The sequence below is a fragment of the Diorhabda carinulata genome, chromosome 5, assembly GCF_026250575.1.
Source record: "Diorhabda carinulata isolate Delta chromosome 5, icDioCari1.1, whole genome shotgun sequence".
Lineage (NCBI taxonomy): Eukaryota > Metazoa > Arthropoda > Insecta > Coleoptera > Chrysomelidae > Diorhabda > Diorhabda carinulata.
The window spans coordinates 1,564,606-1,578,500 of record NC_079464.1 but is presented as its reverse complement, the minus strand read 5'-3'; the positions used below and the strand labels follow the sequence as shown (position 1 = coordinate 1,578,500).

Genomic DNA, 13,895 nt, shown 5'->3' with positions numbered 1-13,895 from the left:
GGCATAGTGTATGTAACCAAACTAGCACATTTTTTAATTGCAACAGTTGTGATCATTAAAACACCATGAATACCTTTTCATATTATTATATTTTAATAATGTAATCAATTCTTTTTCTGCTAGCTTATATTACCTCAATATTGCTTCTAGAAAACATGCTTACATTTTATGAAATAATGTAAGTAGGTACTCGAATTGCAAAAATAATGAACATATTAATTAAGTGAATCATTGCCTTTAAACGGTTAATGTAACAGTGTTATAAATGTTATCTCTTCTTCTTGTGAAAATTGATAGTTTGATGAATTTAAACAGAAGTAAACTTTATAGTTCAATATAATTACCAACTTATTTTCAACTAATTTTATATTATATTTAATCTCCAACAAAATGAATAAATGGGTGAAATATAAAAAAACACAAAAGAGAAGGGCAATATAAAGGTGGCTGTTTATTTATTCAGTATAGTGAAGACATATGAGGTTATTATAATGTATTGTTGTATTCACAATTCACAATAGTTACGTTGTACTCTATAATATTATTCTTTAGCTTGGTTAATAAATTATAACATACATATATCACTTACATTGACAGTAAGGTGATTGATAGTAATGGTATATAGATCTCATTAAGCTGATGTTCTCTTTTCTGTTTTTGTTGATTTAAAATTACATTTGAAATTTTTCTGAGTATTGAATATTTCTTGTAGAAAATTGTGGAATGATTTAATGAATATGAGAGATTTTGGAATTCCTTAATAGATGTGGTATTAGCTTAATTTATTAATTGTATTTATTTAGGCTTTCCTTATTACATGTTGTTGTAGCTGATGTTTATTGTGTGAATCTATTAGGTGATGTAATATTTACAAACGTGTGTGATTGGATTTTGAAATGGGATTTTATCCGTTATCGACTAATATTCTCTCAGTATTATCATAGAGTGGTTCTGATAGTCAATTTGAAAATATTAGTTGTACACTTTTTTATTGAAAAAAGTAGTGTCGAAAAAATGAAGTAGAATTTTTTAAAAAAGTGTATTATTCCAAAAGGAAACAGCAGAATTTAAAAAAAAGTGTATTATTCCAAAAGGAAACAGCAGAAACAAGTGATGCGTACTATTTATAGTAATAATTAAGTTCGGTGGGTGTACAAGAAGAGAAGTTGCCAATTCGTGAAACTTATGAGAATGGGGACTTGGTTGGAATGCAGTTCATTATTATGAAACCCTAGCATTATTGATACATGCATGGCCACAAGAGAAATAGGGTACGAAAGAATTAGGGTCGAGTAATGATGAGGTAACCAACTGGAAAAATTATTTTAGGGAATTGTTGCAAGAACCCAAAAAAACCCATATAAATTGATGAGTCCTGTTTATTCACAAACGATATACAATCGAGGACGCATCACTAGGTGTTTGTGGGAATTTGTCAAGAAGATGGGAAATGTTTTTGTTTGCCGTGCCTTTCAGGAGAAAAAAAGTGTGGCTTTATATTATTGGCCAGTACTTAGAATCCGGAACTACTTTTATGTCTGATGTGTGGAATTCCAATACCAAAACTACAAAAGTAGAAGATGAATTTTATACACTTCACTGTTAATCAGTTCACTGTTAATACGGAAACTGGAGCACATACATAAAGAGCAAAGAGAAGGTACAAGTACTAATTAGTAACATATCGGAATATGCAAGATTCGTATTTTTGTGAATTTTTGTGGGGGAAAAGCTGATTTTTTTCTATAATTTAACACTATATTTTGGATTTATTTAAATCACACGAGCCTCATTCTTGTAGGCCAGAAATATTGATACATTATTGCATTCCATATGAATTATTAAAACTGTCATGTAACAAATATCGAGGAGTAATACAAAATTTTGAATGTGAAAAAAATATAATAGAAAAAGTGATCTTTTCCAAAAAAACATCAGTGTGAAAATGTTTTTCTGTTGAATTATTAAATGTAATGTATAATTTTTTTATTTTGGGGGAAGAAAGAGAACAGAAAAAGGCCTCTAACTTCAACTGAATGCTGACAGGAGTGGAAATTAAATTATTACTAAAGAAAAAAATTTTCTTGCTTTATCACAATACCCAGTAATAAGCTAACTATACATTTTGTGTCGCTCAACTGAAGAAGTGTTTTCTTGTTTTTAGGTTGAAGTAGTAATTTGAAACTGATTTACCGACTAAGATGTTAAAATGCAAATAGTAGAAAACAAGATTAATCGCATTGAGTATTTGCTTTTTGGATGGATCGATATGACTTGATAATCTTACTAATCTCCTTTTATTCAATATGTAGTAAGAAAGCTTTGTATAGCTTCAGTACAAATGGTGAGTGTAATACATTCTATTATTTTCACCAAGTATTCTTCGATTTTTTGGGTAGTATTTTTATAAAAATTTGGAATGTCCAGAAACTTTTCTGTCAACTGCTAATAACAGATATTAGATGTTATTTTACCTTTACTTCAATTCAAAACTCCATTTTAAGGAACTAAAGTTCTCATCTAAGATGAAATTGTCGAGTCGGTTTTTTAAGTATGGCCCAAAAAACAAATTAGTTGAATTTTACCATAAATTTGTAAACTAGAAAATATTTTCAAAAATTGGTTCTGTTATTATATTCAAATTCATGTTATGATCCATTTTTGGGAAACATCAATTCAAGTTTTTGACCATTCTAATACATATTTTACAAAATGTATAGGTCATCAAAATTACATAAATATAATAAACTTCTTTATACAAGAATGTATTGAGCATTAACCCTTCTATGTAATTATTATAATAAATATTAGCTGACCTGACAAACGTTGTTTTGCCATAAACATTATTTCTTTGAAATATTTTCTTAGGCATTATTTTGGTGTGAGCGACCCTTATTATATAGAGATATGAAAAATAGATGTTGGCCGATTCTTGGACTTACACTATATTCACATAAAAAATCACGAAAATCGGTCCAGTTAATTCGGAGGAGTTGGCAACAAATACCACGACACGAGAATTTTAGGTATTAGATTATACAATCTTTATGAATATACCTTTATTGGATTCGATGTCATACTTTTAGATACATGGGTGAATATATATTGAGAAGGTATTTTCAGTGATCCCAGAGGTGATATGTTCAAATCAGTATTAAATATCTATCAACTGAGCTTTGTATGGTATATCTAATGTTGTGGGCTGAAAGAAAAATCATAGCAATTATTACGAAACTCTTAAAATCGAAGGAAAATGATACTTTTTCATAGAAAATAAAGTAACAGACCTATCAGTCTTATATAAAACTAATACTCATTCTTATTATAATCTTGATAAAAACAAAATTAGAATGTATGGAAAGTTCTTACATTGGCTTACCTGCGGTCATTTAAACTGTTCTTATAATAATCTTAGAATTGCCGATGAATGGCGCTATCTAAAAGTGAAGCTAATATTACTAACAATGAAAACGTATCATTAAATAAACTAGGTAATAAATCTAACAATTAACAACACTACTGGTTCAAAACGAATCTCCGTTGGATGCGGGAAATCCAACATCAGGGTCGTTGGTCTGTAAATGAGTGGCGTGGGTTTCTAGGCGGACAAATAATTGGGCCAGTTTTTTGAATGAGAAAGTTAATTAAGAAAAATATTTATACTTGTGAAAAAACGAATTTGTCTTTTCGTTTAGAAAATATGCCCTTACTTAGTCATTTGTAGTGACATGTTCTTACAATCTGATGATTGCCCGGCATATTATTACATATAAGTCGTGCATTTTTTAGATTAAACGTACCCTGATAGATGGATAGGACAAGTTTATTTATTTGGCCATCCAGATCTTCAGACCTAACTTGCCTAGATTTTTATTTGTGGGGCCAAATAAAAGATCTTTTTTACACCGGGAACCTAACCAAAACCGAGCATTTGTGATCATCTTGTCTCTTGTAAAGATGTGAGTTTTTATTTTCATGTTATGTTTGATTTCTATTTGAAAAGTTTGAGAGGTGAGTGTGAAGAAATTTGAAGTTTCTCCCAAAAACAAGCTTGTAGCATGGTTGAATGATAATTGTTTGTATTTTTAGAATTAATGTATAAATCAGATTGTTTAGTATTTTCCTTCAAATTCTGCTTTTTTTTATGCCGTCTCGTTTGATTTTAGATAACTTTGTCTGAACACCTCATGCTTAAAGATGCATAATTTTTGATTTTTTATTAATAAAATGATGTATAAACTCAGATTCATACATAGAACGGAGATACTCAGGCTTTCGGAAATTTTATAATAATATGTTCTTTTATTTCACGAGGCAGGTCTCTCAATATATTTTGAAATAAACAACTTTTCCATATTACTTAATCCTGTGGTGTTATCGGTATTACTTTTACATTTTTCTGATGTACCAATATTAAATAATGTAAGTCTGTGTTAAACGATATCGATAGTGCATCTGCAAGAAAAAGTTTTATTACCCAATTTTCAATTCAATAAAAATATCATGATATCGTACTGTTCCAAATTTAACCTAATATTTGAAGTTTTAGATGGGTTTATTCTTATGATTCTTAGAAAAATTGTTACAGTCTTTTCATTACTTTCAAAAATCACAGTTCCACTAAAAATATATTTATGAAAGTGCTCACACCCTTGTGAAATAGGAAGTAGCTTCGTCTGCATTTGACATAAAAATAGTTCCTTTGGAAATATTTGACTTCAATATGCATCAAATAAAAAAAATTAAATGTTCTTACTAATAATACAAATTAACTCGTTTTATTACGGTAACAATGATGGCGTATTAACTATTATCTAATTCATCACTTAATTTTCAATAATGGGTAATTTCTATAATAATATTTCTCATATGATTAGACATTAGCTGATTCAAGTTCGATATGGTTTCTTTTGTGATGTTGAGCCAATTTTCTTTTAGTGCGCTCTGAGGTCGAGAGTTGGTTTCCTTCGATTAATTTCCTTCCAGACTCCAAAATACAAGAACAATGAAAAGGAATTGACCGGCTGATTTAAGAAATGGTTAAAATGGACTGGAGAAGTCATTAAAACGATAGATAGGAGCAAAAAATGGATTCCCTATGTAAAAATCAAGTTCATTTCCTCCAAGGAAACCAAAAAAGAATTGACCGGTTGGCTTAAGAAATGGTTAAAATGGATTAGAAAAGTCCTTATCACGATAGATGAGAGCAAAAAATGGATTCACTATGTAAATTTGTACCGTTTGAAGATGTTTTGGAGGTTAGTATATTTCCTGTGATCTCATATTTTTATTCTTAGTTCTTTCATTAGCTCTATTCACCATAGTTTTTTCTCAGTTTTCAATGGTGTAGTGTACATGTCTTCATTCTTATAATATATACATATCAATTCAGCTGTATATTGTCTAAATTTTTATTGATTTTTGTTTTAATTATTTTTCAATTTCTATATTCTTTGTTTTATCCTAATTAATTTTCTTTCTAATGTTTAATTATCATTGGGTTAAGATATGTTTTCTCTTTATTGTCATATATTCTGCTGTGTAGGTTATAGTTGGTACTGTTGTAAATTTATTTGTTCTTTCAGCTGGTTTTCTGTCTTTTGTTGGTACCATACTAAGGTATCCTTATGTCGTTATTCTCCGTGAAGTTTTAGCTTCAGATTTGGTTTCTTTTGATTTACATTTATTATTTCAACTTTAGTTTTGTCATTTTTCTTATTTCTAAGGATCAGACATCCATTAATTTTTGGATTCTATTTTTAAAATTTACTATAACATTATATCGTCTGCAAATATCAGCATTTTTATAGGTTATGTTTTTATATTCAATTGTATTCAGATCTTCACATTTTTTTAATATATTTGAATCTATCTCTCCTAGGAGTGACCATCCCAAATGATCTTGCAGGCCAAGAAAATAGAAAAAAAAGCCAATCTGTATACAAATAATACAATAAGTTATTGTGTTGATATTTCGGCGAGCCACACATAAAATTATATTAGTATTAGGGGCGTTCTACTTTTCTACCGACAATCTGAGTGATAAATTTTTTGATTTTTTAAAAAAATAAAAGTGTATTTCTTTTATAATATGTATTTTTACATCATTGTCCAGTTATCGAAGATTTCAGAAATGTATAATGCATCGAAGTTTTATTTTATATCTTTTATTTATTTTAAGTTTAATCGGAATAGTAAGAAAAAATAAACACCTCAGTCACAAAAAAAAATATATTCATTAGTTATTATGTAAAATCAAATTTTCAGTTTTTCTTTAACTTTGCTTAACTAGAATACAAGCATTTATTATTATGTAACTCGATTTATAAGAATTTTTATTACAAATATATAAAAAATAACATTTAATACCACTCTCACATTTTTGCTCGTTAAGATAATAAACTAAATTCTGTTAATACCTCGTGTACTCGACTTTGTTTTTACTGGTTACTTTTACTAATATATGTGTACCATTTTTTATTAATAATGGGTGGATGTTGTCAACAGACAGGTCATATGAAGTACCCGGTTTTATGTGCACATTTTTTTTCTGATTAACAAGAGGCTGATCATCTTCATCTTCTGAAGTAGAAGTATAAACAGTCTCATAAAATCTCTTTGTAGGAGCTTTAATTATGTTGGTTATATCAGCCAGTGGTTCTTTTAAATCTGAGGTTGGGCTGTCGTTAACTTCCATCTCATGTTCAGGCAATGGGCGATAAGTCTTCAAATTGTAACAATCACAAAATTTGTGGCAAAAACAACTCAATGATCAATAGCCTAGCACTCTAAGTTGCTGAACAACTAGTTGGTGGACGTTCATAGTACCTTTCAGCGGAATAATTTTACTTGGAATTTCCATTAAAATCTGGGCAATATCATCTTTGTCAACAAGAAAAAGCTTTATCTTACTGCGGTCTTTAAGTGCTTCATAAAATTGTAAAGCGTTACTAATGTCGTGTCCACTGGCGACGAAATGGTCAGCTAAACGTTTAATAGACCCTCCTATACCATCAGCTGCTCCCTTGCCGTGACCAGACTCAAAAAAATTCCAGGTTGAACTTTCAAATCTGTATTGTTAAAAAAATCTTGTTGCAAAAAGATAAAAATTATTTTTTTGCTTGTACTGTGTTGCTGGTCCATCAGAAAAAAAGTGGGCTGTCTTAATATGGGGTAATTCTTTTTGAACTGGATGTAGGTGATGCCCAAATAGCTGCAGGGCCATGATTAAGATCAGAAGATACAGTACAAAAAGAAGTGATATGTTTGTCCTTTGGAGAAGTCCAGTAATACATTACTGCGGTATGCAGTCACTTGGTTTCGTGATCCACCGAAATGTACTGATTGAATTTCTTCGTGGTACTTACAGGCGTAGTTTTCACTATAGTCAATATGTAAAGCAATTTCGGTTTCAGTCAATTCATTTATACATTGGCGATAGGATTTATATTGATTTCTAATATTAAATATATGTGATTTAAAAACTTTTAATTCTTTTTCAAATTTACTAATCAAAATTGCAATTGTAACTTGGTCGGTCTGTTTTATGTTTTTATTGATTTTAACTTTTTTTCCATTCTTCTCAATAATATCTGTTTTTCTAATCCATTGTACCAATTCAACCAGTTTCTCTTGGTCGATCATATTACCATAATTGAGTTTCTTTGCTTCACATTCAGTGCATTTTCCTTTCATACAAGTTAATGAATTTACATCGCATACAATTTGTGAGATTATCAGATTCATGTCATTTGTTTTGATAACTTTGTTTTTATAAAGAGCAACTTTCATAAACGTAATATTTGCGTGCAGCTTGCACATGCAGGTTTCGCGGCCATCAATACGAGGTGGTACGACATAAAAGGGTTTATGTCCTGCAAAATAACTGTAGTGACATTTAACGTACGGATTTTCTTTTCGAAATAAGTATAGATTTTTCCTTGTGTCCAACAAAATCCGTTTTTGCATCTTTTTTTTTATGAAAAGTTATAGTTTCGTTTTGCCCAGCAGTAGCTCGTGACACATCATCCCTGAGATAAAATGTATGAATTTTCTCTCTCAATGAAATACTTCTTGGGCTTAATGTATAGTTTTTTGATTTTCTTTTTATTTCCAAAGTCTCTTGAAACAGTTTAAGTTTTAGTCCCGAACGTTTAATTGTTGTGTCTTCAAGGATTTTTTTTAAGCAGTGTTTTGTTTTATAGTCTTTAATTTTTTTGTAATGTTCCTTAATGGCATTTGTCAAGATACTATATATTTTTTTCTTCTTTGGCGCTTTTAATTTTACCTTCATTTTTTTTATAGTTTTTGTCATATTATGTAATAAGTTATCTTTTTTATTTTTTTGACGTTGAAGTCTTTTCTTGTATTTTCGTATTTTTTCTGTAATTCTTTTACATTGTCTTGGAGTTTCATATTTTGCCTATAAATTTTCGATCTGTCTCGTCTAACTTTTTTTCTACCCCTTGCTCTAGCAGTGGATGAGATTGAAGTTAGTGAACAAGATCTAGGACTTAAAGGAAGTAACCTGGGGCTTGAAGGAACAGTTGTAGAAGCCGGAGCATTCATTAGAACGTTGTGCCATTTTCTTTTCATTTGTCTGTGTTCCCTAGGTGTCATATCTTTGACTAGCTTTTTGCGAGTATGGTTTCTTTCTAAGTCTTTTCGTTTCACTCCTGCAACTTTTTCGGGGTCTTGCTTCCTTTTTTCACGACAACGTCGCTGCCTTTCAACCGCAGATAACGCCATTTTTAATTACCCCGATGATAATACCTTAAATGAATAAAATAATCGATAATGTAATATATAGAACATAAAAAATATTAATTAACTTTTTTAAAAATCAATCAATGCAAAGTTCAAGACAAAAACTCCGTCACAGTTTATTTGTGACAGAGGTGCCTTGTGACAGAAGTGTAAAATAATAGTGTTCGAGAATTTTAGCGTTCACAAAATTACAAATTGTTCGTAAAAGTGGGTGAATATGACAGATTTGCTGGGAAATAATAATATTACATATATAAATATTAATTACAATAAAATTTTAAAGTAGTAACTGTATTATACCATGATCGGAGCTATTTTGTTAAAATAAAACGAATCTGTTAATGTAACACCACGTGTCTTTATTGAAACGTGTTGACGAAAAGCCGCGTATTAGAATCGTCTTTTCTCGAGTCCAAAACACTGGCCTCACCCCCCATGCCTGTTGAGCCAATTAATTGTAACTTTTAATTGACTCGTACAAAGGTGGCGGGATAGCTATGAAACAAATATATAATTGATAACCTATATCATACATCTCCTCCTATAAGTTTAGTTTGTCCGGTTTTTTTATCACACGACCACATCTGGTTTTTATATCATGATCTAAAACTTTTGGACTGGATAATAAACATTCTGGGGGAGCCTCCAGCAAAGGTTTTTCATTCTTGAGTGACACAGCAGGCTGAACTAAAGGTTCACCACTACTCTCATCTATGTCAGGCTCGTTGCTTTTAGACACATACTCATTTAGGGATTCCTTAAGGTCAATGCGATTACGCCTAATCACATTACCAAAGGAATCTTTCACAAGGTAAGATCTAGGAGAGCTATGCTTGGAAACAATTTGTGCAGGCTCCCACTTATTCTTTACATGGTCAAAAATCGTCACATTGGTTTTAGGGTCCAAAGGTTTTAGATCTTTACTTTTCTTGTCATAGTAAGACCTATAAATATTCTGTCTTCGCAATAGTTTCTCAGAAACGTCTTCACAGAGTTTCGGGTGCAAAAGACTGGAATTGATAGGCACTTTTGTCTTGCAAATCCTGCTCATCAATAACTCTGCAGGTGAATAGCCAATATACTTGAGTGGTGAATTTCTGTATTGCAATAAAGCAGTGTGTATATCAGAGTTTTCTTTCAAACATTCTTTTAGCATATTTTTACCTATATCTACCCCTTTTTCTGCCAATCCATTAGATTGTGCATAATACGGGCTGCGCAAAATGATTTCAAAATTCCAGTTTTTTACAAACGTCTTAAACTCTCTACTATCAAAAGGCACGTTATCAGCAGTTATTTTATCTGGTGACCCATGAACAGAAAAAATAGACATCAAAGCTAAAATAACTGATTTCACCGACTTGTCTTTAATTTGAGTGGTTTCCAACCAATTGGAGTATGAATCAAACACAATGAGAAAAATTTTGTTGGCATGCGAAAAAATATCTAATCCCAATCTCTCCCATGGCCGATTCGGTAACTCATATGGTAATAGCGACTCTTTTGGCTGTTTCTCCGCAAAAGTTTCGCAGATACTGCATTTTTTTATGTAGGCTTCAATATCAACAGATTGCCCTGGCCAATAAAATATACGTCTTGCACGTATTGCATTTGAATTTTTCAATCCCAAAGTGACCCTCGTGCAATAATTTGAGCATATCACCCTTTATGGCAGTTGGGACAACAATTTTCTCACCAAAAAACAGCAATTTATCAACATTGCTGAGGTTGTCTTTGATTTGAAAGTAATGCCTCAAAGAAGGAGACATGTGATGTTTATTATTGGGCCAGCCTTTTATATGGAAGTTGATAACTTGTTTCAGAATCTCATCTTTCACGATTTCCTTCCCGAATTGTTCCTTCCGCTCTTCAGACATGGCTAAATTTTTTGATAAAGAGTGTACTGCAAAATTAAATTCTTGATCAGACTTTAGCTCAGTTTCTGGTAAAAACGCTCTTGACAGCGTGTCTGCCACATACAAAAATTTTCCATGTTTGTAATTCACAATTATTTTATAATTTAGTAAGCGGAGTCTCATCCTTTGTAGGCGGGAAGAAATAGATGCTAGATCTTTTTTCATGATCGATTCCAAGGGTTTATGATCAGTGTTGATTTTCACATCAAATCCATTAATAAAATAATGAAACTTTTGAGTAGCAAACACAATCGCCAGCATCTCTTTGATAGACAAGCACCTAGACCGTCCTTGGAAGCGTCAGTGTCTATTTCTATAGGTTTTGTTGAATCAAAAAATGACAAAATTGGGGCATTGATTAATCTATCTTTAAGTCTAGTTAAAGATTCATCATGCAATTTAGTCCATTGCCAATCAATATTATTCCTGGTCAAATTTCTAAGTGGAGCTGTTATTTTCGACATGTTGGGCAACTTTCCTAAATACTTAGCCATGCCTAATATTCTTAATAGTTCAGTTTTATCTTTGGGTTTTGGCATCTCTAGAATCGATTTCACATAATTTCTGTTCAGTTTGACACCTTCCTGTGAGTAAATTTGACCCATAAACTTAACACTTCTAGATTTAAATTGAATTTTGTCTCTATTAAATTTTATATTATATTTTTGTGCTCTTTCCAAAACTAACCGTAAATTATTATCATGTTCCTTTTCATTACTGCCAGTTATAATCAAATCATCAAAGTAAAGACCTACACCTTCAATGTCACCAAATATTTCATAGTTTTGTTTTTGAAAGACTTCAGGGGCTGAGCAAATTCCAAAAGGTAAACGACAAAATGCATACCTTCCAAAGGGTGTTCCAAAGACACAATATTCTTGACTTTGTTCATCAATTCGAATTTGAAAGTACCCGTCTTTCATATCTAAAACTGTGAAATATTCTTTATTATTAAGTTTAACAGCTATTTCCTCGGCTGAAGGAATCAAAAATCTTTCTCGTTTTATTGCTAAATTCAAATATTTTGGGTCAAGACACAAGCATAAATCCTTATTTTTCTTTTCAACTATCACCAGAGGATTCAACCATTCAGTCGGCTTATCAATTTTCCTTATAATACCTTGTTTTTCAAGATCATCAAGCTTAAGTTTTAAACGATCATGCAATGCAATTGGAATCCGTCTAAGTGGTTGAACTACTGAAACTGTACCTTCTTTTAAAGTAATGTGATGTTCTCTAGGAAAAGAACCAAGACCCTCAAAAACTACTGGGTATCTTTTAACAACATGATCGAGTGATATAAATTGACCAGAATTTTCAACAATTGAGTCTACTCTTTTTACTAAGTTTAAATCAACGCAATCAGCACAACTCAGTAGTGGCAATTCGTTATTATCACAAACTGCAAAGAATATGTTTCTAACATTGCCATTAACTTGACATTTTAAAGTGATTTCTCCTAATGGAGCGAATACATAATCCCGACTGCCATACGGAGCTAGTTTGATTTTAGATTTTTGCATTTTATCAAGAAGCCCTAGTTTTTTAACAATATTTAAAGTCTAAATGCTTACTTTGCATCCTGTATCTAGCTTAAATGTTACCTTATGACCTTCTACAATAATTTTCTTCAACCATGACAATGGTTTCTTTACACTACTAACAGAACCAACTTTTTTTATTTACTGAACTTATAACTCATTTGAACTGCTCTCACATTCAATATTTTCTGATTCACTATCACTAAAAGTTTCAGTTTCTACTTTATTCACTTTTCTTCTGCCCAATCTTCTATAGCTCTTCTTTTTTTCCCATTTCTTCTCAGACTGATTAATATTATACTCTTTTTTACACACATTCGCAAAATGATTGCGTCCCTGACATTTTGCGCATGTTTTATTCCAAGCAGGACATAAATTTTTCTCTCGATGTACATAGCCACAGAATTCACATTTCCCTTCTTTTATTTCTTTCACAAAATGCTTAGACTTTACAGAGCTTACACTAGCTTCATTCTGCAAAGCCTTCAGCTATTTTTGACTAACTTCTCTTGTTCTACAGATGTCTATTGCTTGTGTCAACTTTAGATCAGATTTTCTTAACAATTCTTCTCTAGTGCTTTGGTCGTAGATGCCCATCACTATCCTATCTCTTATAAATTCTTCTAATAAATTACCATAACCAGTTTTTTTTCCCGCTGTTCTTAATTCTGTCAGGAAACTATCAAAACTTTGTCCCTCTTCTTGTATTATACTGTTAAATAAGAACCTTTCATATATAACATTTCTCTTTGGTTCACAGTGATCTCTAAATTTTTTCAAGACATTATCAAGAGTTTTCTGGGCCTCCGGTAACGGATCAAAAGAGTTAAATAAATCAAGACCATCATCACCAACTAAGTTCAATAGAATTGCAACCGTTTTTTCATCATTTTCATTGCTTAAACTTGTAGCAGTCAGAAAATTTCGAAACTTTTGTTCAAATTTTTGCCAGTTATCAGCTAGGCTTCCTTCAATGGATAAAGGATCTGGAGGTTTGAAGTATGATTGCTGTTGGCTTCTACTTATATCGCAGCAAAGTCCAGCTTACTAATGTCTAAGTACGAATGTACGAAATTTACTCAAGCTTTTTTATCAAGTTTTTACACCTGACACCATGTATTATACCATGATCGGAGCTATTTTGTTAAAATAAAACGAATCTGTTAATGTAACACCACGTGTCTTTATTGAAACGTGTTGACGAAAAGCCGCGTATTAGAATCGTCTTTTCTCGAGTCCAAAACACTGGCCTCTGTTAGGTTTAAATGTGCGTTGTATAGAGTGTGTTAAATAAAATTATTTATTGGAACAAAATGACTACAATAATTCTTTATAATAATAACTAAAAACTTAATTCACTCTGTCGACCATGCTTTCGACACCACCTTCAGTCTATCTACTCAGCTTCCCGCTCTCTTCTTCTTTTTTGTATATGAAACACGTTTTTCAGGTTTGACCACAGAACTATATTGTTTGTCAATATTAACAGCCTCCCTCAAACCTATAGTTGCTCAGTAGTACATAAGTATTCAATCCTGACAATATTTTCATTTATTAAATCTAATACAAAATGTAACTTAACATCTATGTGCTTACATCTCTTGTTGTTTTCAAAATTTTGCAGTAGTTTAATGGCACTTTGGTTATCTTCAAATAAACAAACTGGTAAATC

The 13,895-nt window shown here is 31.4% G+C and overlaps 2 protein-coding genes across 9 annotated transcripts in view; one reads left to right on the top strand and one right to left on the bottom strand.

Annotated features, from left to right (window-relative positions):
• LOC130893977 (ATP-dependent DNA helicase pif1-like) overlaps positions 1 to 13,895 on the top strand; it is a 120,895-nt gene that overhangs the window by 2,457 nt on the left and 104,543 nt on the right. For 2 of the 8 annotated variants that reach the window (XR_009059271.1, XM_057800453.1), the window contains exons 2-8: positions 1,095 to 1,271; positions 1,330 to 1,660; positions 2,165 to 2,344; positions 2,869 to 3,026; positions 3,087 to 3,183; positions 3,790 to 3,959; positions 4,939 to 5,258. The gene's annotated coding sequence lies outside the window, so the exon portion shown is untranslated. Of the gene's footprint in view, positions 1 to 1,094; positions 1,272 to 1,329; positions 1,661 to 2,001; positions 2,105 to 2,164; positions 2,345 to 2,868; positions 3,027 to 3,086; positions 3,184 to 3,789; positions 3,960 to 4,938; positions 5,259 to 13,895 lie in introns of all 8 variants that reach the window. The other 6 variants (XM_057800448.1, XM_057800452.1, XM_057800447.1 and 3 more) reach the window with 5 other exon arrangements.
• On the bottom strand, positions 9,308 to 12,205 carry LOC130894173 (uncharacterized protein K02A2.6-like). Its single transcript, XM_057800794.1, has 4 exons — positions 11,370 to 12,205; positions 10,963 to 11,300; positions 10,463 to 10,735; positions 9,308 to 10,341 (listed from the first exon to the last, which is right to left on the bottom strand). The coding sequence occupies exons 1-4, from the start codon at positions 12,203 to 12,205 to the stop codon at positions 9,308 to 9,310; spliced, it is 2,481 nt and encodes an 826-aa protein (XP_057656777.1).

Bases quoted from the DNA above. Each gene is read 5' to 3' on its own strand.
- LOC130894173 (XM_057800794.1), bottom strand. From the start codon at position 12,205: ATGCAAAAATCTAAAATCAAACTAGCTCCGTATGGCAGTCGGGATTAT. The intron at 11,301-11,369 runs GTTAGTTTTGGA...ATTTAAATCTAG, and splicing joins GAACATGATAATAATTTACG to AAGTGTTAAGTTTATGGGTC. The intron at 10,736-10,962 runs GTGCTTGTCTAT...TGTATGTGGCAG, and splicing joins CGCTTCCAAGGACGGTCTAG to ACACGCTGTCAAGAGCGTTT.